Source organism: Dendropsophus ebraccatus, chromosome 4 (genome assembly GCF_027789765.1).
Source record: "Dendropsophus ebraccatus isolate aDenEbr1 chromosome 4, aDenEbr1.pat, whole genome shotgun sequence".
NCBI classification, from domain to species: domain Eukaryota; kingdom Metazoa; phylum Chordata; class Amphibia; order Anura; family Hylidae; genus Dendropsophus; species Dendropsophus ebraccatus.
The window spans coordinates 50655146-50681950 of NC_091457.1; the positions used below are offsets into that span (position 1 = coordinate 50655146).

Below are 26805 nucleotides of genomic sequence, written 5' to 3' on the forward strand. Positions count from 1 at the left end.
AGAAGACATCGAAGACACCGGAGACACAGAAGAGGGTCACTGAGGGAGCATGGACAGGTCAGCAACAATTTTTAAAACAAAGTTTAGCTTAGTCAACAAGGAAAATTTTTTCAAACTTTACTGCAAATCAAGCTTTGCTCATCTCTATTGTGGACTGCCCATGCTTTTACAGACATGTGTCAACTAAGCCTACACCTAACACCTGTGGCAGGGGTAAAGGTCAAAGGTCCTGCTATTTTCTTCAGGATGTGATATGTTGGAAAGTAATGTGTTAACTTGGCTGCAAAATGTTACAAAATTATGTACATGTGTCTGGTTGCTGTGTGTGGCTGGCCAGTCTGGTTCTAACATGCATGGAATAAAGTAAGCAGCCTTAAAGGGAACCTGTCGCTCTGCACCTGGGGAAGAGCCTGTCCGACCCCCCGGTAGAGCCCCCAATACTTATCCTCTCCTGCTGGTCGCACTCTGGAGCAGTGATCTCCTATGGATGTCGGACTCTTCTCTTCTAATTTACATATTGAGCGTGCAGACCGTCGTGCGGCGATAAGTATTGGGGTGACAGGTTACCTTTAAAGTCTGGTCTGTGTTCATACACTACATTGGGGATCCCATAACCAGATTCTGGGGAACCCTGTTTGGTAATGACTGTACTGGACAATAAAAAACTGTAAATTACACATAATATAAGTCATCTATAAATAAATTGTGCTATGTCTGTAAACAGGTATACTAGAGCTCCTCGCACATACTGGGATGCGAAGCTCCTGACTCCATCAATAATACACTCCCTGCTCCTCGGAGACTTCTCTCCTGGGCACCTCACAGGAAAAGACTTCAGGTTCTGTAACCTTCCTATATAACTGGGACTGTTCCCTGAGTTACCTGCACAGCTGCAGCTGCTCCCCTAGGAGCCTGGATTCTACATCACTGTAATATTACATTTAACCTTTTCAGGTACTATACACTTAACAATGGATTTTCTGCAAATACGAAATGTAAAATCAATGACAAAATGTTATTTAATTTGTCTTTTCAACCCCAACAAAGATCTATTGCTGAAAAACGCTAGTTAATAATTTACTGCCTGGTATCTGATGGATTGCTGATCTGTGACGATTTACAGTCAGCAAAATGTGACTGTAAACCTGATGACTGTAAACCAATTAGCTGTTCTTTTTTATGCTTGACACGCATTTCTATGTCCATTTATTGCTGTAAAACTGCTAATTTTGCAAATGCTTTATCCAGAATATAACATCGGCAATGTCCAATCGGTGAGGGGTCTGACTACACTGACATGTATCTGTAACGTGGCCAAGATTTGTTGGAAGGAAGCAGATGGCATCTGTCTAAAGCCCCTCTTACATTAGGCGATGTGGATAGCAAGCAAGTGCCGCTATTACACGCGCCGGCAGCAAGCGAGGAGAAGTAGGTAAGAGCTGGAGGGGGGGGGGTGCTTGGGTGATCGTCAGATCGTCCGGGCAGTCCACTGGAGACAGCAGCAGTCTGCTGCCGCCGCTCCTATTGCTCAGAGTGATGGCGGTAGATCGTCAACAGGCTGATCGGTTGGCGTTTCAGTGCATGTCGGCTGATCGTTGTCTTCTATTACACAAAGCAATTATCGGCCGTAACGGTCGGTATCGGCCGAATATGGCCAATAATTGCTTTGTGTAATAGGGCCTTTAGTCCAACACAATGTTACTGGTATATAGTAGCTCATGAGTAGGGATGTGCTGGCTGGGAGTTGGGGGTTCTCAATGCAGCAATGAAGGAAATGGTCAAGTCAGGCACAGGAGGGCACTCTGCGTGGCACACATGTTCACAGACCGCATCATAAGATCTCAGGGGCTAGATGTGGCCCACAGGCCGTCCTTTTTTAATATCATCCAACCCTTATAACATAATGTATATTATTACAATAGTATCTTAGTATCCTGGTATAAAGTTATATATAAAAACAGTGTAACTTTGTCACAAATCTGTGAAGTTACAAAGAAAGCAGAACTTTATATATATATATAGAGAGAGAGAGAGAGAGAGAGAGAGAGAGAGATAGGCTATGTGTTATTTCTATCTGCACATTGTCAGTATATCTGGTTCCCTCAGTAGAAAGCAATCTGCAGAGCATAAAATAACCTATTACCTCCATCTAGAGGAACAAGGTGAACTCACATCACAGCGTGTGGCCTTATCGGTTCATTCTCCCTTTGACAGGCGAAGGTTAGGGCTATTTCACCCTTACTCTGCTCTAAGCTCACAGCACACAGTAAGAACAGTCTGCAGGGACTATGGAGAAATGCTGCTCATTGTATCAAGGTCAATAGATCTCAAGAAGTATCCTGTCCATATATAATGTCCTCTACAAGACTGTGGATCGAAATATTACAAGGCTGTTTGCTTGTCCTATGGTTTATATCAGAATAAGATAAAACAGAAGTACTAAGCAGAAAACATTTAATGCTGTGTTACTGGATTTGAGGCTTAAAGGGAATGTCCACCATTATTTGTATCTAAATAGGTCCAGATAGGGGCTAATATGTCTTTATAGCTGGCAGGGGCTGGGGGAAAATTGATAAGTACCAACTTACCTCTCCAGTGCCCGCAGTGAGCAGTGAGACTTTCCTCTGTCTGGCTCCGAGATCTCTGGAGCTGACATGGCACAACCCAGCTAATGGACTGGCCTCTCAGCCAGTCAGTGACTGGGGTAGGACGCCACTACCTGGCTGAGGGGCCAGTGACCTTTTTTCCTGATGTTATCACAACTTAGGGGAAAATGCTGGACATCACTGCAGTCAGGGCAGATCAAAAGACTACACAGTAGGAGCCCTGGGACTCACCCCCAACCCCCCACCCCCAGCAGTATATAAAGTTTTCTGAATGTCCAGATCTTTTACAGTGGTATTCTCTTGCTCCTTTGTGGAAAATGATCCCTGTTCTCGGGATCAAAGGTAGTCCCCACAGATGAGGATAACTGTTAGCACTGGATGGTGGCAAGGGCTGTAAAACAGATACAGAAAGACAGTAAGCCCTGGCTGTTCCCACCCACTGTCCCTGCCTACTTGTCACGGACAGCCCTAGGCGGCTGCAGACAACCACGAAGGTGGTCCCTGCTCTGTAACAAGTGAAAACATAAAATAAGTACAGATAGACAAACACAATAATTCAGGGTCAACAGTCCGGGTCGGCAATGGCGAGCAGCATAGGTACAAAATCGTCAGGCAAAGGAAGGGTCAAAAGTCAAGCAGAAAGGTCAAGGCAGGCGGCAGATAGAGAAGTTAAAGAACGAGCAAAAAGATCAGGAGAACTACAAGTCACAGCAAGAATACGCTTAGCCTAGCAGGAATACTAATAGCCAGTCTGCTGGGCTTACACACTATAGTTATGGAGGATCAGGAACTCAGTCCTGCAGCTGATTGGACCGGCCCCTGATCCTCCACACAGCTCACCTGCACAACAGAAGGTTAAAGGGGTAGTGCGGCGAAAAACTTTTTCCTCCATTCCCTCCCCACATGAAAAGTTATATAGATCCATAATATATATTGATAGCGAATTCCAGCCCCTTACCCGACTTTTCCTGGTCCCGCTGGCTACCGGAAGAGGCTTACTTCTGGGTTTCGGCCAGGACCATGTTACAGCCAACTGGGGTCGACACATAGGGCTCATACGTCACAATACGGGGTGTTCCTGAGGCTCCCAGCACTCCCTCCCTGCCTTGGCACACCTCCTAAGCTCTGCTATTGGCCAGCGTCTGTAACAGTAATTCCACTACTATTAGAACTGCAAGTCCCAGCACACCCGATATACCCAGCACACCCGACATGTGTATGGCCGTTGGGTGCGCTGGGACTAATACTAATAGTAGTGACATTGCTGTAGATAGCGAGGCAGGGTAAAGCAGGTCATACACTGACTGACAGTGTACAACCTGCTTTACCCTGCTGCACATTACCGCATATACACCCACATGTGCCGCCATTCCCCATACACTATACAGTATCTCCAGGGGGGGAGGCCTGACCCCGCAGTTTATTGTCCACAGAGAGAGCCCAGCAGCGATCACCCCTCCACCCCGCACCGTTGACAGCTCCTGCTGAGCAGCTCCTGCAGACGGGCTCAGCGTGTCCCGGGGCTCCAGAGCTGTCAGCCGCGACCACCCCGCACCATTCTGCACCTCCTGCAGTGCACCGGCCCCGGAGAGCCCAGCAGCGGGAGGCGCAAAGAGCATCACACCTCATGCAGTGGCCGACGGCCGGTGAGCAGGTCTGACAGCTCTGGAGCGGCAGACGGGCTCAGCGTGTCCCGGGGCTCCAGAGCCATCAGCGCTGCTCACCGGACACCTCCGGCTTCTGTATCCTTATAATTGCGCCTCAGGGCATCCCCGGGAGTAGGGGAACGGTGCGGGGTGGAGGGGTGATCGCTGCTAAATTCGCTCTGTGGACAATAAACTGCGGAGTCAGCTCCGGGGTCAGCCTTCCCCCCCCAGGAGATACTGTATAGTGTATGGGGAACGGCGGCACATGTGGGTGTATACAGGGGCGTAGCTAAAGGCTGATGGGCCCTGGTGCAAAATTTTAGCTTGGGGCCCCCCCATCAGGCAAAGTCCTATCTAACGTTTTATCCAATTACTCTAATGTGCCACCATGTTCTAATGCCCTGTCACTGCCTCCACCTCATGTACTGCACTACTGCCCCCTATAATTAATGGACTGTACTGTGTCATTGTCTAATCATTGTATTCCAATCTTTGACTCTACAGCTGAAAAACTACAACTCTCATCATGAACTGCCAGTTGGAAACGATGGGGGTTGTAGTGCTGCAACCTGAAGAGCCACATGCTGCAAAACTACAACTCCCATTATAAACTGTCAGCAGGGCATGATGAAGTTTGAACTTCTGCAACCTGGAGAAGTCACCTGATATCACCTGCAGTCCTATGTAACACCACAGATAACAGTGATATCCCTCTGAGTACAGATAATGTAGTAGTCATCTGCAGTCCTATGTAACACCACAGATAACACAGTGATATCTCTGAGTACAGATCATGTAGCAGATGTCCCCTGCAGTCCTATGTAACACCACAGATAACACAATGATATCTCTGAGTACAGATAATGTAGATGCAGCACAAGCTGGAGCTCAACGCGGTAAAGATACGGCCATAGGACATAGCTTGGGCCGCCAAGGCAGATGTCTGGAGGAGGGGGCGCTGGTACTTGCTGTCATCTGATTAGGTAAGAGGCCCAATCAGATGACAGCATGTGCCAGCGGGCGCAGCGGGACAGATTATCGCAGTGCTTCCCAACCTTTTCCACCTCGGGGCACCCCTACTAAATGATGTTCTACAAAATAAGAAAACCGTCATACAGTGACTCACCGGTGATGTCTTCTTTGATCTGAGGCGTCACTTTCCCTTTTCCTCTTCATCCGGCCCAGTCCTCCAAGATGATTCCTTCCAGATACGTTTCATCCCCTTAGAACCTGCGAGACAAACAATTTAGGCTCCGCACATTTCTAGCAACTTCCTTCCCTTCCTCCCTCCTGTAGGCTCCCATAGTAACTGCACTGTTTGGTGTAATGTGCAGTAAAGTGAGTAGGAATGTGGGATGCCCCCTGTATGTAGGATTCCCTGCTGTGCCCCCATGAGCTAATAATGCCCCCAGAGGTGCCCCCATACAATAATAATGCCCCCAGAGGTGCCCTCATGAGCTAATTATGCCCCCAGAGGTGCCCCCATGAACAAGTAATGGCGCCAGAGGTGCCCTCATGAGCTAATAATGCCCCCAGAGGTGCCCTCATGAGCTAATAATGCCCCCAGAGGTGCCCCCATGGACTAATAATGCCCCCAGAGGTGCCCCCATGAACTAATAATGCCCCCAGAGGTGCCCCCATCAACTAATAATGCCCCCAGAGGTGCCCCCATGAGCTAATAATGCCCCCAGAGGTGCCCCCATGAGCTAATAATGCCCCCAGAGGTGGCCCCCATGAGCTAAAAATGCCCCCAGAGGTGCCCCCATGAACTAATAATGCCTCCAGAGGTGCCCCCATGAACTAATAATGCCCCCAGAGTTGCCCCCTATGAACTAATAACGCCCCCAGAGGTGCCCCCATTAGCTAATAGTGCCCCCAGAGGTGCCCCCATGAACTAATAATGCCCCCAGAGGTGCCCCCATGAGCTAATAGTGCCCCCAGAGGTGCCCCCATGAACTAATAATGCCCCCAGAGGTGCCCCCATATACTAATAATGCCCCCAGAGGTGCCCCCATGAGCTAATAATGCCCCAGAGGTGCCCCCATCAACTAATAATGCCCCCAGAGGTGCCCCCATGAGCTAATAATGCCCCCAGAGGTGGCCCCCATGAACTAATAATGCCCACAGAGTTGCCCCCATGAACTAATAATGCCCCCAGAGGTGCCCCCATACAATATAAATGCCCCCAGAGGTGCCCCCATATACTAATAATGCCCCCAGAGGTGCCCCCATACAATAATGATGCCCCCAGAGGTACCCCCATGAGCTAATAGTGCCCCCAGAGGTGCCCCCAAGAACTAATAATGCCCCCAGAGGTGCCCCCATACAATAATAATGCCCCCAGAGGTGCCCCCATACAATAATAATGCCCCCAGAGGTGCCCCCATACACTAATAATGCCCCCAGAGGTGCCCCCAAGAACTAATAATTCCCCCAGAGGTGCCCCCATATACTAATAATGCCCCCAGAGGTGCCCCTAAAAAAACAAACATCCTACTCACCTAATCCGCGCTGTGCAGGCAGCAGCTCTCCTTCTCCTCTTCGGGCTCCATCTTGCGAGCCGCAGGGACAGGACTTTTGGCAGGCGTGATGACGTCACATCCTCACGCCTGCCGGAGAGGTCACGGCCCGGCCTCCCATAGGCTGCTGGTATGAAGTGCCGGCAGCCAGCCTATGGGAGAGAATACAGGAGGAGGACACTGACAGGTCCTTCTCCTGTATTCTGATCGCTTTAATGTTCCGCCCGCTCACTGTGCGGGCGGAACATCAAAGCGATCAGTGCATCCCGAGAAGCTGCGCGGCCGCAGCTTCTCGGGAAGCTTAAAGTGACAATGTCACAAGTGGCAAGGGGGGGCCGTGCGAGCCCCCCTAGCGTAGGGGCCCGATCGCCATGGCGACCCCGGCGACCTCTATAGCTACGCCACTGGGTGTATATGCGGTAATGTGCCGCAGGGTAAAGCAGGTTGTACACTGTCAGTCAGTGTATGACCTGCTTTACCCTGCCTCGCTATCTACAGCAATGTCACTACTATTAGTACTGCAAGTCCCAGTGCAACAGACGGCCATACACATGTCAGTTCGGTGTATGGCCATCGGGTGCGCTGGGACTTCCAGTTCTAATAGTAGTGGAATTACTGTTATAGACGCTGGCCAATAGCAGAGCTTAGGAGGCGTGCCAAGGCAGGAAGGGAATGCCGGGACCCCAGATGGCTGTAACATGGTCCTGGCCGAAACCCGGAAGTAAGCCTCTTCTGGTAGCCAGCAGGACCAGGAAAAGTCGGGCAAGGGGCTGGAATTCGCTATCAATATATATTATGGATCTATATAACTTTTCATGCGGGGAGGGAATGGGGGAAAAAGTTTTTCGCCGCACTACCCCTTTAACCCTCAAGCTGCCAAGGTTGACAAGCAAGACGGGTGGGGCTGAAAACCTAAAATAAACCTGTGTTCAGACAGGGTTCCGGAACTGCACCAACTCAGCATTTTCTCGGCCGCACAGCCCGAACCAAGGAGCAGTAGCGCACAGTCCTGACAATAACAAATTGAGATACCACTTTAACCCCTTAACGACATCGGGCGTAAACTTACTCCCTGGCGCCCTGGTACTTAGCGCATCAGGGCGTAAATTTACGCCCGATGTTTCCCCGATCGCTGCGTGTTCACACACAGCGGTCGGGGAAGATGGCCTGCTATAAATCATAGCAGGCCATCATAGCTTCTCGGCACGGGGGGTGGTTAACACCCCCCGTGCTTACGATCGCTGCTATAGGCTGATCAATTCAGATCAGCCAATAGCGGCGATCGGAACCTTTCCGGGTCATCGGTGACCCGATGACCCGGAAAAAAATGGCGGTCGGTGCTGTCCGAGGACGGCACCGACCGCCATTACTGTAAAAAGTAATGTTGATCGCCGTGCCACCGGCCCGATCGCCGTGAACGGCCGGCCGGCCGTTCACGGCGATCGGGCCAGTGGCACGGCGATCAGAGTCCCACAAAATAGTAAATACCTGCCCTGGACCCCTCAGCTAGGTAGCCGAGGGGTCCAGAGCAGGTATTTGTACATTACTCACCTGTCCCGGGCTCCTGATCGGCCGCTTCCGGGTTCGCGGCGTCCTCCGTCATTCCGTTCGGTCTTCGGGTCTTTCCGGCGGTCCTCGTCGTCTTCTTTCGGCTATTTTCGGCTCCAGCCTCGTCATTTTCCGGATTTTGCGCTCTGCTGCCCCCTAGCGGCTGATATGTGTAATACACTTATCAGCAGCTACAGGGATATTCAGAATATAGAAAAAGTGTTTTTTTTTTCCCCAATTTTTTTTTTTCTATTTTCCGCACCCTATCGCCGCTGAGTGTTGATTAGCATCGCATGAAAGTGCGCTGCTAATCACCAACTCCTCCTTTTTCGGCGTAGGGTGTTTTTTTTCTATATTCTACTGCCACGGTCTGCTTATAAGTGCCACACATAAGTGCGGCATTTATCAGCAACTCCTTTGTTGGCGTAGATTTTTTTTATACTTACTGTAAAAAAAACACGTAAAAAACACTACATTACACCACACTACATTGAATAAAGTTTGACACTACACCACTACATACCCCATATACCAATCCCCGTATAAAGATGGCCCCCAGGGTGTTTTCGGTGTCAGAGGGATACGTTATTATTACCTCCGACACCGAAACAGCCAGTGAGGATGAATGGGGGGGATCGTTCTTTCCTCCATTCATCCTCATCATCCAGTGACGTGTCTGGGGGTAGCGTAGCGTACGCTGCCCCCCAGACATGTCTTTTCCGCCAGTACCGTCCCAATAAGAGATGACGGTATGGTGTGAAATTCTACAAACTCTGTGAGAGTACCTCAGGGTACACTTACAGATTTAGGGTACATGCACACTGCGGAATGGCGAAGGATAACCCTTTGTGCATTCCGCAGCTGGCACCCGCCGGCGGACTGATGGAGGCGCATGTCTCCACCCGTGTCATAGACTCCATGTTATGCACGGGCGGATTCCGTCGTCCTTCCAAAGAATGAACACGTTGGGCGGAGAGCGGAATCCGCCCGTGCATAGAATGGAGTCTATGACACGGACGGAGACGTGCGCCTGCATCAGTCCGCCGGCGGGTGCCAACTGCGGAATGCACGAAGGGTTATCTGTCGCGATTCCGCAGTGTGCATGTACCCTTAGAGTGTATGTAGGAAGGAACACCCGAATCCAGCCCCAGATGCCCCCTCCCCCTCCCATCCTCGGAACAAGAGGGAAGATCGTCCGGGAACTGATCTTCCCACTGCTGGATAAAGGTCACCACCTGTACGGGGATAACTTTTATACCAGCACCCCCCTCTTCCGGTCCCTCGCTGCCCGAGCTACTGTAGCTTGCGGCACGATCCGAACATATCAGAAGTAGTAATAGCGCCCTAATATTTAGCAGCCATGGAGCGGACCCAGCGCTTCTGGATATGAGGGACCCCGTATCGCACCAGGGCAACATTTTCCAGGTGACGTCCCCCGAACTGGAGAACAGGAGACCCCAGAAGAAGTGCAGAGTGTGGCGTAACAGGGGGATCAGGAAGGACACCATTTCCAGTGTGACGCCTGTCCTGATCACCCCGGCCTCTGCATACTGGATCGCTTCCAGGTGCACCACACGTCACTGGGGTTCTACATTATCTAAATTCTGTCCCTTATTCCTATTTCAGGGGTCAAGTTGGTCCGGGGATTATTCTGATCGCCATTATGGAGTCGGGAAGGAATTTTTCCCATTGATGAGGCTACTGTCGTCTGCCTCACGAGGGTTTTTTGCCTTCCTCTGGATCAACACAGGTTGAATTTGATGGACACCTGTCATTTTCAACCTTATAAACTAATAATTGCCCTAATACCCCCAAATAAATTAGAATTGTCCCTTTTCCCCAGCTAAGTAGGTATGGCCGCCATTCCCATTAGAGGATGCCATGATGCAATTACAAAGCCTCTGTGCGGCCAGGACAGTAGAAACCCCCCACAAGTGACCCCATTCTGGAAACTACACCCGATAAGGAATCTAACAAGGGGGGCAGCGGGGATATGGCCCCCAAGTGACGGCCACATTTGGGACGTGAAAATGAAAAAAATGGTATTTTTTATTTTCTCGGCACATGTTCTACGTAAGTGCCTGTCACCAGTGGGGTCCATATGCTCACTGCACCCCTTGTTAGATTCCTTATGGGGTGTAGTTTCCAGAATGGGGTCACTTGTCGGGGGTTTCTACTGACCTGGCAGCACAGGAGCTTTGTAATTGCGACATGGCCTCCATCCTCCATTCCAGCCTCTAAATGGCGCTCTGTCCCTTTGGTGGCTTGCCCTGTGCCCATATGGCACATTATGCCCACATATGGGGTATTTTCGTAATCAGGGGAAACTACCCTACACGTTTTGTGTTAATTTTCTTTTTTAACCCCTTATGGAAATGGAAAAAATCAAGGCTAGACCAACATTTAGTGTAATTTTTGTAAAATTTTTACTCTAAATCATTAATCTTGTCATGATTTTTTCATTTTCACAAGGGGCTAAAAGATAAAAAAAAACACTAAATGTGTAGAGCAATTTCCCCTGAGTACGGAAATACCCCACTTGTGTACATAAAGTGCCATTCGGGTGCAGGGTAAGCCTCCAAAGGGAAGGAGCGCCATTTCGTTTTTGAAGGCTGGATTTGGATGGAATGGATTTTAAGGGGCCATGTTGCATTCAAAAGGCCTCTGTGTTGCCAAGACAGTTGAACCCCCCAACAAGTGACCCCATTATGGAAACTACACCCCTCAAGGAATGTAACAAGGGGTGTAGTGAGCATATGGACCCCACTGGTGACGGGCACAAATGTGGAACAATGTGGCGTGAAAATGAAATATTACATTTTTTACACTATAATGTTGGTTTAGCCTTGAATTTATCATTTTCACAAGGGGTTAAAAGAGAAAAAAACACACAATATGTGTAGAGCAATTTCCCCCGAGTCCGTAAATACCCCACATGTGGACATAAAGCGCCATGTGGGCGCAGGGCAAGCCTCCAAAGGGAAGGAGCGCCATTTGGATTTTGGAGGTTGGATTTGGCTAGAATGGATGATGAACGCCATGTCGCATTTACAGAGCCCTCGTGCTGCCAAAACACTGGAAACCCCCCACAAGTGACCCCATTCTGGAAACTGCACCCCTCAAGGAATCTAACAAGGGGTGCAGTGAGGATATGGACCCCTTGATGACGGGCACATTTGTGCCATGAAAGTGAAAAAATGAAATTTTTTACTTTTACGTCACATTGTTCCACATTTGTGCCCGTCACCAGTGGGGTCCATATGCTCACTGTGCCCCTTGTTAGATTCCTTGAGGGGTGTAGTTTCCAGAATGGGGTCACTTGTGGGGGGTTTCCAGTGTCTTGGCAGCACGAGGGCTCTGTAAATGCGACATGGCCCTTGAAATCCTTTCCAGTGAAATTCAGCTTCCAAAAGCCAATTGGCGCTCCTTCCCTTTGGAGGCTCGTCCTGCGCCCCCTTGGCACTTTATCGCCACATGTGGGGTATTTCCGTACTCGGGAGAAACTGCGCTACACATTTTGTGTCTTTTTTTTCCTCTTATCCCTTTAAGAAAATGAAAAATTGAAGGCTAGAACAACGTTTTAGTGTAAAAAATAAATTTTTCTTTTTTCACACCATATTGTTTGGAAAATCTGTGAAGCACCTGTGGGGTCCAAATGCTCACCGCACCCCTTGTTACATTCCTTGAGGGGTGCAGTTTTCTAAATGGTGTCCCTTTAGGGGTGTTTTTTAGGTTTTGGCACCCCAGAGCCTCTGCCAACCTGAAGTGGTACAGTCAGAAATGACCAAATATAACGGAGGCGTTGAAATTCACTAGGCGCTCCTTTGTATCTGAGGCTTGTGGTTGCGTCAAATAGCGCAATAAGGCCACATATGGGGTATTTCTATAAACTGCAGAAACGGGGCAATAATTATTGGGGTGCATTTCTCTGGTAATAGGTTTATAATTATGAAAAATATTGGATTACAATAAAATCTCTGCACAGAAAATTAAAATTTTCAAATTTCTTACACACTTAGCTTTTATTTCTGTGACTCCCCTAAAGGGTTAAAACACTTTATGGATATGCTTTTGCAGAGTGTGGGGGGTGCAGTTTCTGAAATGGGGTGCTTTGTCGGGCTTTCTAACATACAGGCCCCTCAAATACACTTTAAACCTGAACAGGTCCCTAAAAATATCTGATTTTGAAATTTTACTGAAAATTTGGAAATTTGCTGCTAATGTTTTAAGCTTCCTATTGTCTAAAAAAAATTAAAGATCGTTTAATAAATGCCGCCAACATAAAGTAGACATGTTGCTAATGCTATTTAATATATAATTTATGTGGTATAACCACTTTCTGTATACGCAAAAAAGTTTCAAAGTTGGAAAAATGCAGTTTTTCACATTTTTTCACATTATTTGGGTTTTTTTCATAAAGATTTGTTATGATTATCGACTCCAATTTACCAGAAATGTAAAGTACAATATGTCACGAGAAAACAATCTCAGAATCAGCCGGATAGGTAAAAGCATCCCGAAGTTATTAATGACTAAAGTGACACTGGTCATATTCATAAAATTTGTCTCTGTCATTAAGGCCATTTCAGGCTCTGTCCTTAAGGGGTTAAAGATAAACAATTAGCAAAATACTCCCAAACTCCCTCTAGTGGTGGCTACAGCCCTTTAAAATGAACTGTATGTCTAAGCAGTGTGGTAATGTTCCATAACATTATAAAATGAGAACACCCTTTTAATAATTCTAGGAGGTATGGAATATCAATAACTGGTTATGCAGTAAGATGATAGATAGGTAGATAGATAGATAGATAGATAGATAGATAGATAGATAGATAGATAGATAGAAGATAGATAGATAGATAGATAGATAGATCGATCGATAGATAGATAGATAGATAGATAGATAGATAGATAGATAGATAGATAGAAAGCAATACCATGCACATTACTGTATGGCCAGCCATACTTTATAATGTATACATGAATGTGATAGATATATAGATAAATATATTAGAATATGTACTTTACACTATATATATAATCTTGGTGCTAGAAAAAGATAGGTAGACAACAATCTAATATCACTCACTTTATAATGTTTATATCACTTCAATACTAAGACCTAGTTTTCACATGAATATATTATGTCTGCAATTGCTGATCTGATGATGATCTGACATATTAGAGACCCATAGATTTCTATGGCTCTATTCACATATTCATAGTTTTTATGGATTTGTGACAGGGACTCTACCAAGGAACGGCTCCCGCAGGCACATGCTGCCCCAGAGTGTAACATTGACGGTCAGTCACCGGCAGCGACACTATCCAGGCCCCACACCTGCTCGCCACCAAAATCCTGTCCACTTCTCTGCTGTACTCCCTGCTTGTCCTGGGGCTGCTTATGTCTTTTGGCATCTTCTTCTTCCTTCTGCAGTTATAATACCACTGGCTACTAGGGTGCGCATGCAACCACCTGCTCTGGATTTATAGGGGCAGGATGTCTCTACCTGCTACTGCTGTCTGCCAGTTCAGAGCCGCCTAGCTCCACCTGCTCCACCTTGCCTGAGCCTTGTTGCTTTGCTGCATACCAAGCAAAGGTGTCTTTCTGTGATTCTGTTGACTCTGTGTATCCTGACTTGTGCCTGTTTTTCAGATTACGCTTGCTGACTCAACCCATGTTTGTACCCTGTGCCTGACTCTGCGCTAACTCTCCTGCTGATGACTTATCTTGCCAACCACATGTACTCAGTCTGTTTCCTCTTTCGGTTGAGTAGCACAGCAGGTCCACATTGCCTGCCTATTACAGCTCTGGAAGAGCTGGTTGAGAAGAGCAAGCTGGTTGAAAAGAAGCATCTTACTCATTCTGGTAGCCCAAAGATGCTGGCATCAGCAGTGCTCCTGTAGGCCCCTATATCAACAATTACAAACAGTCACTGTCGTCCAGGGCCATCAGGACCCCCGAGAAATACTGTATGTAGATGAAATATAGGGACCCATAGTGAGCTGGCTTTTCACATGGATGTGCTTCCCATCCAGCACCCCAATGCAGTTTGGAAACTGCGCATCACTGTAGAAGCCCTCAGCAAGGAGTATCCTGTCCTCTGCCTTGGGTTGTGGCATCACTGCAGTTCCCAGAGGCTACCAGATAAATGCAGGACATTCTGATAAACAAATGACCATTTTGACCATTTCCCCATTTTTACAGGCAACATCTCACTTTTTGCTGATCTGCAAAAATACGGATGAATAGGGACTAGAGATGAGCGAACCGGGTTCGGGTTCGAGTCGATCCGAACCCGAACGTTCGGCATTTGATTAGCAGTGGCTGCTGAAGTTGGATAAAGCTCTAAGGTTGTCTGGAAAACATGGATACAGCCAATGACTATATCCATGTCTTCCACATAGCCTTAGGGCTTTATCCAAGTTCAGCAGCCACCGCTAATCAAATGCCGAAAGTTCGGGTTCGGATCGACTCGAGTATGCTCGAGGTTCGCTCATCTCTAATAGGGACGCATTGTGGATGCATGTTTCAGATCAAGGATGTGAAAATGCAGACTCATTATGAGGGCCACAAAAATGTAAGGATGTGTAAATGTAGCCTAACTAGATAGGAAGATTTTAAATAAGCAATTTTTAAGAATTTAGCTACTTTTTATCATTTTAATTTGTTCCTTAAAAAAAAAAATGTTCACTTTTGATTGAAAAAACATAATGCATTACATGGACTGAGCTATAGCAATGCGATGGAGCAGTCAAGGTATCTGGGGCAGATGGAGACAATGTAATTTAAATATATATATGTTTATGTCAGTATATTTCCAATATATAGATCTCTCATGGATTGAACTTGTTAAAAAAAAAAAGAAAAAACAAAACAAAACTGTTGTGTCAACCATCACCGACTAGTGGTCAAGAATTTTTTTTCTTGTAACTAAAGATTATTTGAATAAAGTTCTTTAAGGGTACAAACCCACACACCGTATACACAGCAGATACGCAACAAATACGCAACAAATACGCAGCAAATACGCAGCAGATTTGTTGGTACAGATTTGATGCTGTGTTCAGTTATTTAGATATAATCTGCTGCGTTTTTGCTGCGTATTTGCTGCGTGTTTGCTGCGTATCGCAGCAGTAAATACGCTGCTTATACGGTGTGTGGGTTTATACCCTAACAGCAAAACTTACAAGTGCTTATAAAATCTTCCTCTTTCTCTTAAGCCTCATTCACATGTACATAATTCTGTCCGCAATTGCACCAATACATTTCAATAGCCCTGTTCACATGTCCAGACTTTGGCCACAAACATGCCCACAACCCCGTCCTCATTCCCTAGCTCCTCTATTCCCTGCCTCCCTCTATCTATTCCCCTCCCACTGCACAGCTTAGTCCTCTACACAAGCAGTAATGGTAAATACTGACAACCCAGACCCCTTATTTGGGTGTCCAGTGAATAAAAACTGCAGCCACCATTGTCTACTTTTAATATGGCATGATGCTGAGGGTTGTGGTTGTGCAACCTGGAGTTGCACAGCTTGAAAAATTACTACCAGCATCTTGTCCAAGAGACAATGATGGTGGTAGTAGTTCTGGAAGCTGTGCAACTCCAGCTTGCACACATACAACCCCCACTATCATGCCATGCTGATACTTGATGATGGTCATTGCGCTTATGAAGCAGAGGAGACCTCGGACACCAGATTCAGCTATAACTCATAGTCCAGCAGCTGACAGCAAGCAGCAACATCTTTAAGGAGCTTGAACTCGGCCAGGATCTTCCAGGGAGCATTGAAACAAACCCTTTCAGCTCCAGAAAGATGTTGCTGCTTGCTGTCAGCTGCTGGACTATGAGTTATAGCTGAATCTGGTGTCCGAGGTCTCCTCTGCTTCTCAGTCATTCTGAAGGAGAATCCTGTAGCATCAGACACCAGTGATCTCCTAGCAGGCATCTGGCATTGAAAGGGTGCCAAATGCCTCCTATTAGATCAGTGACATCTGATGCTGCAAGCAGCTGCCGATCTCCAGGATGACTGAGAAGCAGAGGAGACTGAGATCTTGCAGAGGAGGTAGCCCGACAGATAATATAGTATGTATTGTAAAACTGGGCGGGCAGAGGAGGAGTGGGGCGGGCAGAGGAGGAGTGGGGCGGGCAGAGGATGTGTTGAGGGGGGGGGGTTTCCCTGTGACAGAGAGGAAATACATCACGTCTCAATATGGCACCTGTGGAACAGCATTGAGACGTGATGTGTTTCCTTTTTCCTGAACTGCAGAACTTCCTGTGGGACTTTGATTCTTTGAAAAACGGGTAACATTACAGCTGTCCTAATGAATGTAAATGGCAATGTTATATAACTTTCCTTTGTAAGTGCAATGTTAAATTATGTAATTTGTGCGGAGTGCCCCTTTAAGGGACTCCTTAGGGATTATTTTGATCAAAAAGTTTAATCATAAATCGGCTACAGGACATTCTGTTACATGAATAGAAGACAGTTTGGATGACAACATTCAAATACATGTGCATATTTAGGAAATTTATCAACTGTGTGGGGATGAAAAATGTTTCTAGCTTTGTACTACAGTTGAGAAATGTTAATGCATTGTCATGCTCTTACCTGTCTTGAGCTCGGCAAGACTCTCGGCTCGTGGTGTGGGCCAAGACTCCGCCGGTAGTCAAGTTTTTCTGTTAGTATAATGTTTTTGCATTTGACTAAACAGTAATTGATTTCCTTACCACACCCATCTGTTCCCCGCAAAGTTCCCCTTTGGTCACTTCAAAGTTAACTGTTTGCTTTGGTAATTGACATTAGATTTCTCCATTCACCCTGTGTCTGTTTCTGTATGTGATCCAATAAAGCATCTCCTGTGTCGTCACTTTTTGCTGGCTATTAAGTTTAGGTTATCTAGCAAGCTCAGTGTACTCTGTGTTTTCCTGTGCAAGGTTTCTGGCTTTTCCTGACCCCGGCTTTTCTACCCTGATCTCCCTGGTTATCTGGCTTCCCTGACCCCTTGGCTTCCATGACCTGACTATTCTCTGGACTATATTTCTGTTCCTTTGCTAGCCTCTCGTTGTTACCTCGGCTTACTGACTACTCCTTCATTGTTTGTCTGTCTTACCCATGTTTAGTGTTAGCACTTATACTAAGTCAGGGTCTGCCGCTAAGTTATCCACAGCCGCATAGGGCTGATAGAGGCAAGTAGGCAGGGACAGTGCAGGGTCTGCCCCATTCCTATCCTGACCTGTATTTTCCAGTAGTTCGGTGACATGCATAGTTTGTTCCAAACCTGCATGGTTTTATTATATTTGTATTATATTGGTGCTCCCTGAGTCCCTGAGGGTTCCCTCCATGGTGAACAGCTATTTCTTATTCTCTCCATTTCAGGAGGAAAGACGCACAAACACATGTGGTATGCCACCGGATGATATTGTGCTAATTGTTATGATACAGCTTAGCCAGTGATGGTACGGTTGTGATGCCAGTTCTAGTTTAGCACACAGGTTTGGCGTTACACCTGCTTTTAGTGGTGGCTGGCTGTACTGTTCCCCAATGGTTGGTGACCTGCCGGGTTATGATGGGTCCCTTGGGCTCTTGTCATAGTGGTCCAGAGTGGGGAGAACCCAACCGGACTGTCAGTACCGCCACCCATAGAAAGGGGAAATTAACTCAAGGAGTCTATAGCCAGTGTGTGTAGGTGCTGGTGCAATGATCACTGAATCCTAGTAGAATAAACAGAATGACTTTACTGATACAGTGATAGTGGTGATAGAAAACGTCTTATGTACAGATTTGTGCATACCGAATCTGTGCTGGGAGATACGTTAAGTGCTAGGGTAGAATAGTGGTGCTTGTGTAGCTTAGTGTTGAGCAGTGAAGAGAAGAGGAGAGGAGTTTGTTGTGAGAGACCCATCCAGGGTAGTAGTGTGCACTGCCGGAACTTGAAAGAAGAATACTTGTGAGAACAATCCTTGAAAGAAGAATACTTGTGACCATGTTTCCCTAAACCACCTTCTGCCCTGCAATGTTGGGGGACCCGTCCTAACAGGGTGACACAAGCCCTAGTTTTGCTTACCTGAGAGTAGCTAAGTGTCTAAAATTATCCGGTGTCACCTGCACTGTGAGATAGAGTACATAAACCTTTGTTACGGTAGCTTTGCTCTATCCGGGTCAGTTCCTCTATACTAGGACACTGCCCAGCACTTTTCTGAGAGGTTAACGGCGTGGGCTGGGGTGATCTCTGACTTGTCCCCCAGTAGTGATTAACACTGCATAGTGTCTTTAGTTTTAATCTTTGAAGTAAAAGGAATGCCTGTTCTGTGTGTGTTTCCTACTCCTGAGAGAATCAGAGGGAAACTGACGCTACACTTCCTCTCCCCAAGTGACTACTTCCTACAGGGTATGTAAGAGTCCCTGTGAGTGGTGGAGAAGAGAGTGTGCAAAAGAAAGAAGTATAGGGATAGGTAGAGAAGAGAGAAGTATCTCCACTGGTCCACAGAATCACAAAATACAGAGAAACAGTGACCCTATAGTGACTACAGCTATGAAATACATATATACAAGTTTACACAGTAAACACTGACATCTGATGGTGAAACTCATAAACATCTTCATCACCACCTTACTTTGGAGTATAAGGTTTTTGTGACAGGTGTCAGACAAGGAACACCCGTGTTAGGACACCACACACAAGTGCTTTGTTTAGTTTACCTAAGGACACAACTCCTTTAAGTTAGCAGAAATCGGTATAATAAATACTAGCTTGGTGCTGCTTTGCAAGGAATTAATTTTAGTAAGGCACTATATGTACCATGTATGTTTAACCAGTATTTCTACACTGGGTATCATGTTACATCAGACAGCGGCATCGTGGATTACATAGTGCACGTCACCTCCATAGACACTAACTTTCAACTAGTCTTAGCACAGGGCCACGACAGCATTCTCCTATATGCATGCTTTGCGTGGGCTGCAAATGTCAGTTTTATGCTCAAGGTTTAAGTGTCTAGCCAGGTTTTAATCCTGTGATCAGCCAAAACTAGATATGCTTTAATTCCTGGTAAATCCTCAAGGTGAGATTCGCCTATAAAAGAGATTGATTTAAGGGTTGCCAGCATCCAGGAGCAATACCAGAGCACACAGGAGTAAAGGTAATGGAGCAATTAGATTTTACCTACTGTAAAATGTAATGTCAGCATAGAATCAATCACTGTAGGGACTACAGATTTATCTTATATAAGTGTCAGGTAATGAGACTGTTTATCCTCTATTGATCTGTCTATACTCACACAAGACAATTTTTCAATGCTAAAAAGTTTCAAACTTTCTTAAATAGGACAAAATATAATAATATTTTGAATAGAAAATGTAAAGTTAGAAGAAGGAAAGCAACACAGGTTTGGTACAGGATGAGAACGAAATAGTTGATTTCTTCCAAAAGCAGCGTCACACCCATAATATTACAAGTCAGCTCCATTTACTTTAATGGAACTGAGCTGCAATACCACACACAAACTAAAGGGGGAGCTAAAAGAAATCAGCAGTTTTCTTAAATTCTGATAAGTTTCACTATGAACAATTACTTTTTGTTGCTGTACCTAAAAAAATAGACGAGCCACAAGGCATTGCATTGACCCTCCACAAAGCTGCAAATTGTGGAAAACCTTATAGCACTTTACACTTTCTTCCAGAGACAGCCCCAATCTTGTCTCCAGTTTGAGTGGGGGGGTTTCAACTTAGTTCCATCGAAGTAAATGGAGCTTAATTGCAAACCACACCTGAACTGGAGACAGGAGTCGTGGCCATGTTTTTGTAGCGCTGAATAACTTTAACTTGGAAGGTCCATGCAAAGAAAGCGGTCTGTGGAGCCCCAGCCATGAGTCTTAAAACATGGGAATAGCCAGCTATGTCTCCTGGGAAGGAAACTAAAGTAAACTAGTTGCTAAGGGGTGCCTCCTAGTGAGGAGATCACCTCACTTAAGGGGCTACGTATCAGGGTGGTTTAATGATCTCCCCAATGGGAGGCACCCCTTAGCAACAGGGTTCCTTCCCAGAGGGGATATCTGGCTATTCCTGTGTTTTGAGACTCCTGACTGAGGTGCCACAGACCCCTTTCTTTGCATAAAATATTATTTTTTTATAGGGCAATGTATCAATGGAGACCCCTGAATGAAACTCCATTGGAATTTTTTTTTTTTTTTTTGCTGATCTCCCCGAGCTCAGTGATTGTTGTGTTTTGCTGGTCTACTATTAATTGCCCCACTAGCCAGAATCCTGCAATACCCCGAAACAGCTGTCCATGGAATGATACCTGGCTTTGGTATTTCCTTGGTCATGTTTCAATACTTGCAACTGCGGTATACTTTTATGTAGAAGGGTCCTAATCCTCGCAACTGAGTGGGACTTAAGGGGCTACATATTCGGGTGTTTTGGTGATCTCCTCACTGGGAGGCACCCCTTAGCAATGGGTTTCCTTCCCAGGAGGGATATCTAGCTATTACCATGTTTTGAGACTTCCACAAAGCACTTTCTGTGCATATTCAGTTTTTTAGAAAGCAATGTATCAATGAAGACTCTTGAATGAGTACTTCATTGGAATTTTTTTTTTTTTGCTGATCTCCCTGAGCTCAGTGATTGTTGTGTTTAATGTGAAATGTCCTAAGAGGGTATTTAAGCATGGGTTTCCTTAATCAGACAAAATCCAACAAATGTAGGGATAATTTGCTATAAAGTTGCATACATTTAATAGTTCCCCAGAGTAGGGAATATTTCTCTATAATGTTCCAATATGTGGTTAGTTTGTCCAAATAGCCAAGTGATACTACTTCATATCACATTTCTTCACTTTCTATCACTACAATGTAATATGCCAGTTAGCTCCTCTCCAGAAGGAAGAGTACTGTCTCAAATTATTTAAACCAGAGTCCCATCTAAAAGGAAGAGTCACCCATCCGTAGACCATTGTTCTTGGGGTTCTTTTTTTCTTTTTCAGTACAAAGCAGGGCATTGGTTGGCTACTGTATCCATATATCCAAAGTTTCTAACTCCAGCTGCCGGAGTAATGCCACAACTACCAATTTTGGTGGAGCCAGATGACTACCTCACATGAGTTATGCAGTCTCCCCTACTGGTAATGTCAGGAAAAAGGAGGATTGAGCAACTGAATTTTAACATGCCCAATCTTTTTTTCAATGGGGAGATAAGACGTATATGTTTAGCTGAGCTGGGTGTCTGTGTGTATGGAGGGGTTAGGAGAGGTAATTCTCATAGACACAATCGGCTATCTAGCAGGTATGGACAACTGTAGTGTTACTACATTATAATAAAAAAACTCTATTGGTCCTTGTGAAAAGATTATTCATCTGCTAGTGAAACACTGTTGGTGCACCTGATCTATCCAAGCTGCTGTATTATATAGAATCATGTCAGCACATAATACTGGTGCGGGATTGCCTTGCTTTCATTAATCTGAAATTACTGTCAATGTGATTATGCAGATCTGCTAACAGACCATAACTAATATTATCATCCTACATGATGCTGTCATCCCCTCTTAGAGTACTATCAAAAGGTCATGTTTTCAGAATTTCCATATTATTGTACAATTGACATAATGTCCATAGAAAGTAGACAGTCTCATAGAATGGGGCATGCATTAAGGTGCTGAGTTTTCCCAGCCCAAACATAAAGGTCTGCTGTTTGGTTCATTTTCCACAAGATTGTTGGGGAGCACGGAGGTCAGAACCCTCACAATCTCTTACCTATTTTCTGGTTAGGGGACAAGTAAGTTTTAAATCGATAAACTCCTTTAGGGTAGCTTCACACGTACCGGATCCGCAGCGGATTTCACACTGCGATTTGCAGCTAAATCCACTGCGGATCCTGTGCTGTGAAGCTGAATGGGTCTCATACACACAGCGGATCCGCTGCCTGTATGGGACCCGGCCCCGCCCGCAGCCCCGGCCCCGAGCATACATTTCCTGCTCTGCGCCGTGGCTGTGTGAAGCTCCCGGCTCCCCTCGCTCCTCTTCAGCCAATCAGTGCTTTCTCCGGAGTACCACTTGTACATAATAAGATCTTAAAGAGACAAAGGAAACATTGTGTCTATTTGAATGTTTCAAAGCTTTTAATTATTTAATGAACTTAATTTTCATTAACCTCTTTCAAAGTCTATCCAAGAAGATGGGGTTTTTAATGAAATTAGTAGAATGTATTGCTTTAAGGCATCCTATGGCATATCAGCAAATATACCAATTTTTGTTTTCTTGCTTCGACATGATCTGTTCTTTACATTTATATTCAGTTACTACCGGTAAGCCTAGAGCAATCCAGTGTAAGCATATAGCCCCAGCAGACAGCATGGATTATTTTTGGTGTTACCTGAAATCAGAGAACATTCCAGAGACACTGGCACACTAAGTCCTGAGGCATGGGCCTTACCATTGTATTACTGATATAATAATGAAAGAAATAACGGAACATTTCTTTTACCATCACTGTTCTAATTTGACAAACCTCCAAAATATGCTGATAAATCCTGCAGCTGGTTTCCCTAGTGATCAGCTATAATCTACAGTGGAGTCTGTAAACAAGTGTTCAATTCCCCTACAGTGCCACCACAGAAGATATAAAGCTTTACCAGTACGCATTGAAGAGAGGTGCTCTTTGTAGTTACTTATTTCTGCAGGTAGTTTATGGAGGTTACAAACAAGGAAGCTCCCTTAAAGCAACTCTGTACTGGTACCTTGCAGACCCCTTGCCGATACAGAGTCGGGGGTCAGCCTATCTCCCAATGCCGGTATTTAGAAGAAAAACTACTTTTATCAATGCAGCAAGGCAAGCAGTCAAGCTGGCGTGAATTAGAGCATCAGTGCCCTAGGCCTGCGGCGCCTTTCTCCTCACCTCCATCCAGCTCAAGAGCGTTTTAAAGGTGGAGGGAGGTGAGGAAAGAAGCACTGCAGGCCTAGGGCACTGATCCTCTAATCCACACCAGTTTGACTGCCCGCCCCACTGTGCTGCATTGATAAAAGTTGTCTTTCTTCTAAATACAGGCAACGGGAGAAAGGCCGACCCCCCCCCCCCCCCAACCGAGCATGGCATTAGGAGCTCTACAAAGTGGTGCCAAAGGTTCGGGGGCCTAATGGTTTAAGAACTTCTAAGAATGGTCTAAGAATTTTGCAGCGCAACTCTCTGCGGCGGAATCGCGCCAGCCTCTGTGTCATACAGGCTGTCTATGGGAGGGCTTGCGTGCCACCTCTCTCTACGCCTCTCCGATTGTAAGTATTAACATGTCAATTCTTACGAGCGGAGAGCATAGGCGCACAAGCCCTTCCATAGACTGCCTGTATGACACAGAGGCTGGTAGAAATCCGCTGCGGAGAGTTCCGGAATTCTGCCTCTGGCCCTAATAGTGCAGAGCTGCGGTTTCTGAAACACAAGCGGGGGGAGCACCACTGTACTGGGAAGAACAGTGAAAGCTCTACGGCAGGGATGGGGAAGCTTCGGCCCTTCAGCTGTTGCAAAACTACAACTCCCATCATGTCTGGACAGCCTTCGGCCGTCCAGGCATAATGGGTATAGTAGTTTTGAAAAAGCTGGATGACTGAAGGTTCTCCATCCCTGGTCTACAGTGCTGAAGCAGATAGGATCGATGAGGGTCCCGGATGTTGGAACCCTAATGATCATAAAGTGATGGTGTATCATTGAGATATTCCATAAAAATATAAGAATAGTGTGTTTATGTCACCCATGAGTCACTTGCATGTTCATCTAAAAGTAAATCTGTTCTGTTGATAAGTATACTAAGTGTCTGGGGTTTTATAATTGTTCAGTGGGAAGTTAAAACTATTTTTTCTATATTCCACAGAATGGAGAAGTTGTTCCTATATGTGCTGGTTTTGTGTTGGAAGATAATTCCCTGCACAACATGCCAACTATCTAACATTACCATTGTGCTGGAGAAGAAGGAATGTAGTGCCTGTATCTCTGTAAATGCAACTTGGTGTTCAGGACATTGCGACACACAGGTGAGTAGGATGAGTCTATAATATGCTTATAAATACCTTTAGGGTGGGTTCACACATAACAGAATTGCAGCGGATTTCACGCTGCGAGTTTGTAGCGAAATCCACTGTGGTTCCCATAAGAGGAAGTATCATTTTAAGCACGTACACTGTACAATACAGATACCATTACTTTTTCCCAAATCTCATTAAGGAGTTTTCTGGGGAGAAATACATTTTTGTTATATACTTAAGGTCAGTAGTTTATAAGCCGCCACTGCTGTAGCCCAAAAATATATGGTGCTGGTGTCGAAGTACAGCAAACAAAGTGATATATTGGGAGATGCAAAAGAAGTCCTGTGTGCAGTGCTCTGCTGCAGTAGGCATTACAGTCTCATAATAAATCTTAAGATCCGAAGTAGAAAGGATGCACAGCAGCACTCACCACTCCTTGTAAATTCTATATATAAAAGCACTGGAGCAGACAAAAATGTTCAGCCGTTAGACTGTATTGGCGAGCTCTGCCAGTTTTTTTATATGCCCGAAAAATTTTAAAAAAAACCTGCATGGTCACCTCCTCCACTGTCAAATCTTCCAGTTCCAGCCATGGTCCTCTTTTTCCTACTTCCGATGCTGTGTATTGCATCAAAATGTCATCAGAAGAAGAGGCAGAAGAGGCAGTGATGGTGGCAGGAGAGGTGAGTATGCAGATTTTTTTTATTTTTAGTGCAGGGGGAGGCATATATTAAAAATTTATTTTTCCCTGAAATACCCCGATTTTCCACAAAATCAGTTCATTATCACAACAGTTTAGCCAAACCCTTACATTACGACCTATGGATGCCCACATACAAAGCCATAGCATAAACAATTCCTGACAGAGTATTGTGAAATCATATTTTTCTGTTTTCAAAGCTGGTCATCTTGTGACCCCCATCCTAGAATATATTAGGGAGTATACATAATATATAAGGGAGGATACATACTGTAGGCTCTGTTTAAACTAATACTTCCATGTTTTATGTAGTTTCTTTTTAAATATAAAAAAGAGAATATTCTGAAAATTCTACTTTAAAAATTGATAATATTATAAATGCCTTTTACTTCACTCTATTTCTTCAAGAATTGCAGGGCATGTGTTCGCTCCACTGGTCTTCCACCATTTACAGTTCCTGAGGACCTCTCCTTACAAGCTTTTATACATATAATTGATCTCATGAGTATTGGATACAAGGCTAAAAATGAAAGGGAAAACTTTGCCAGAATACATGAAGCTCTGATACTGCTGTGCTTGCTTATGCCTTGTTTTCCTTCAGCGCTCTCTTAAAGCAGTAGTGCACATAATCTAGCTCTATGTATTTTACATTGCTAATAAAGTTTTCTGATATTCTTCTTGTTTTGCATTTTACTCCTTTACCTGTTATCTTTACTGATGCAGTAATGTAAACAATGCTGCCATGATTGCTTGTTTTAGGATAGCCATAGAGTAAGGTCAGACATGTACAGACAGCTTTTGCAGCCAATATCTATGTATCCCTGGCTCCCCCATAACCTCAGAGGAGCTTAACATGTATTGTTATCTCAGTTGACCTCAACTGGTATCAGAAAGTTATACAGATTAGTAAATTTGTAAAATTGTAAAAAAAGTTTTTCAGTAGTTATCAGCTACTGTATGCCCTGCAGTAAGTCATGTATTCCTTCCAGTGTGACACAGTGCTCTCTACTGCCACCCTGTCCATGTCAGGAACCGTACAGAGCAGTTGCAAATCCCTATTAGAAACTTCTACTGCTTTGGACAGTTCCTGTCCTAGGTAGAGGTGGCAGCAGAGAGCACTGTGTGAAAATGGGAAGAATACATCACTTCCTGCAGGGCATACAGCAACTGTTAAGTCTAAAACCAGTTGATTGAAAGAAAACATTTTCCGGAGACCCCCTTTAAGGCGTAGAGTGGTGAATAACATCGTTGTTTCTGGCGAATGCTAAATCAGGACGCCCCTTTCATGCTCGAAATTGATAGTGATCCCAGCCTCCACCAGTCACACAATGGTGGTTGTCTTAGTGTACATTTTATGGATATCCCAGTAGTGTTTAGACCCATTAAGAGTCACCAAATTAACATTTTATTTGCAAAAATTAAAACATCATTGTAAATTCATTTTCTACATATTCAGTTGTTATTTTCAGTTGAATATGATATCTGGTTTTGTATAATACATAATGTTTTCTTTTTTCAGGATCTAAATGTAATGCACCCCCACAAGTCTGAAAAACAGCAAGTCTGCACATACAAAGAGGTCAATTATGAAACTGTGAAAATCCCTGGTTGTCCCGAGAACGTCGATCCTTTCTACACGTATCCGGTGGCAGCCGATTGTCACTGTGGGCGGTGTGACTCTGAGACTACTGACTGCACAGTGAGGGGCTTAGGACCCACTTACTGTTCTCTCAACCAAGAGTGAAAGTTAAAGATTAGAACTTTCTTATATCC

At 45.3% G+C, this 26805-nt stretch overlaps 1 protein-coding gene across 1 annotated transcript; it reads left to right on the plus strand.

Annotated features, from left to right (window-relative positions):
• FSHB (follicle stimulating hormone subunit beta) lies at positions 1–26805 on the plus strand. Its single transcript, XM_069968370.1, has 4 exons — positions 1–57; positions 1249–1432; positions 24182–24341; positions 26552–26805. Exons 2-4 carry the CDS (start codon positions 1374–1376, stop codon positions 26774–26776), a joined length of 444 nt encoding a protein of 147 aa, XP_069824471.1. The 5' UTR covers positions 1–57; positions 1249–1373; the 3' UTR covers positions 26777–26805.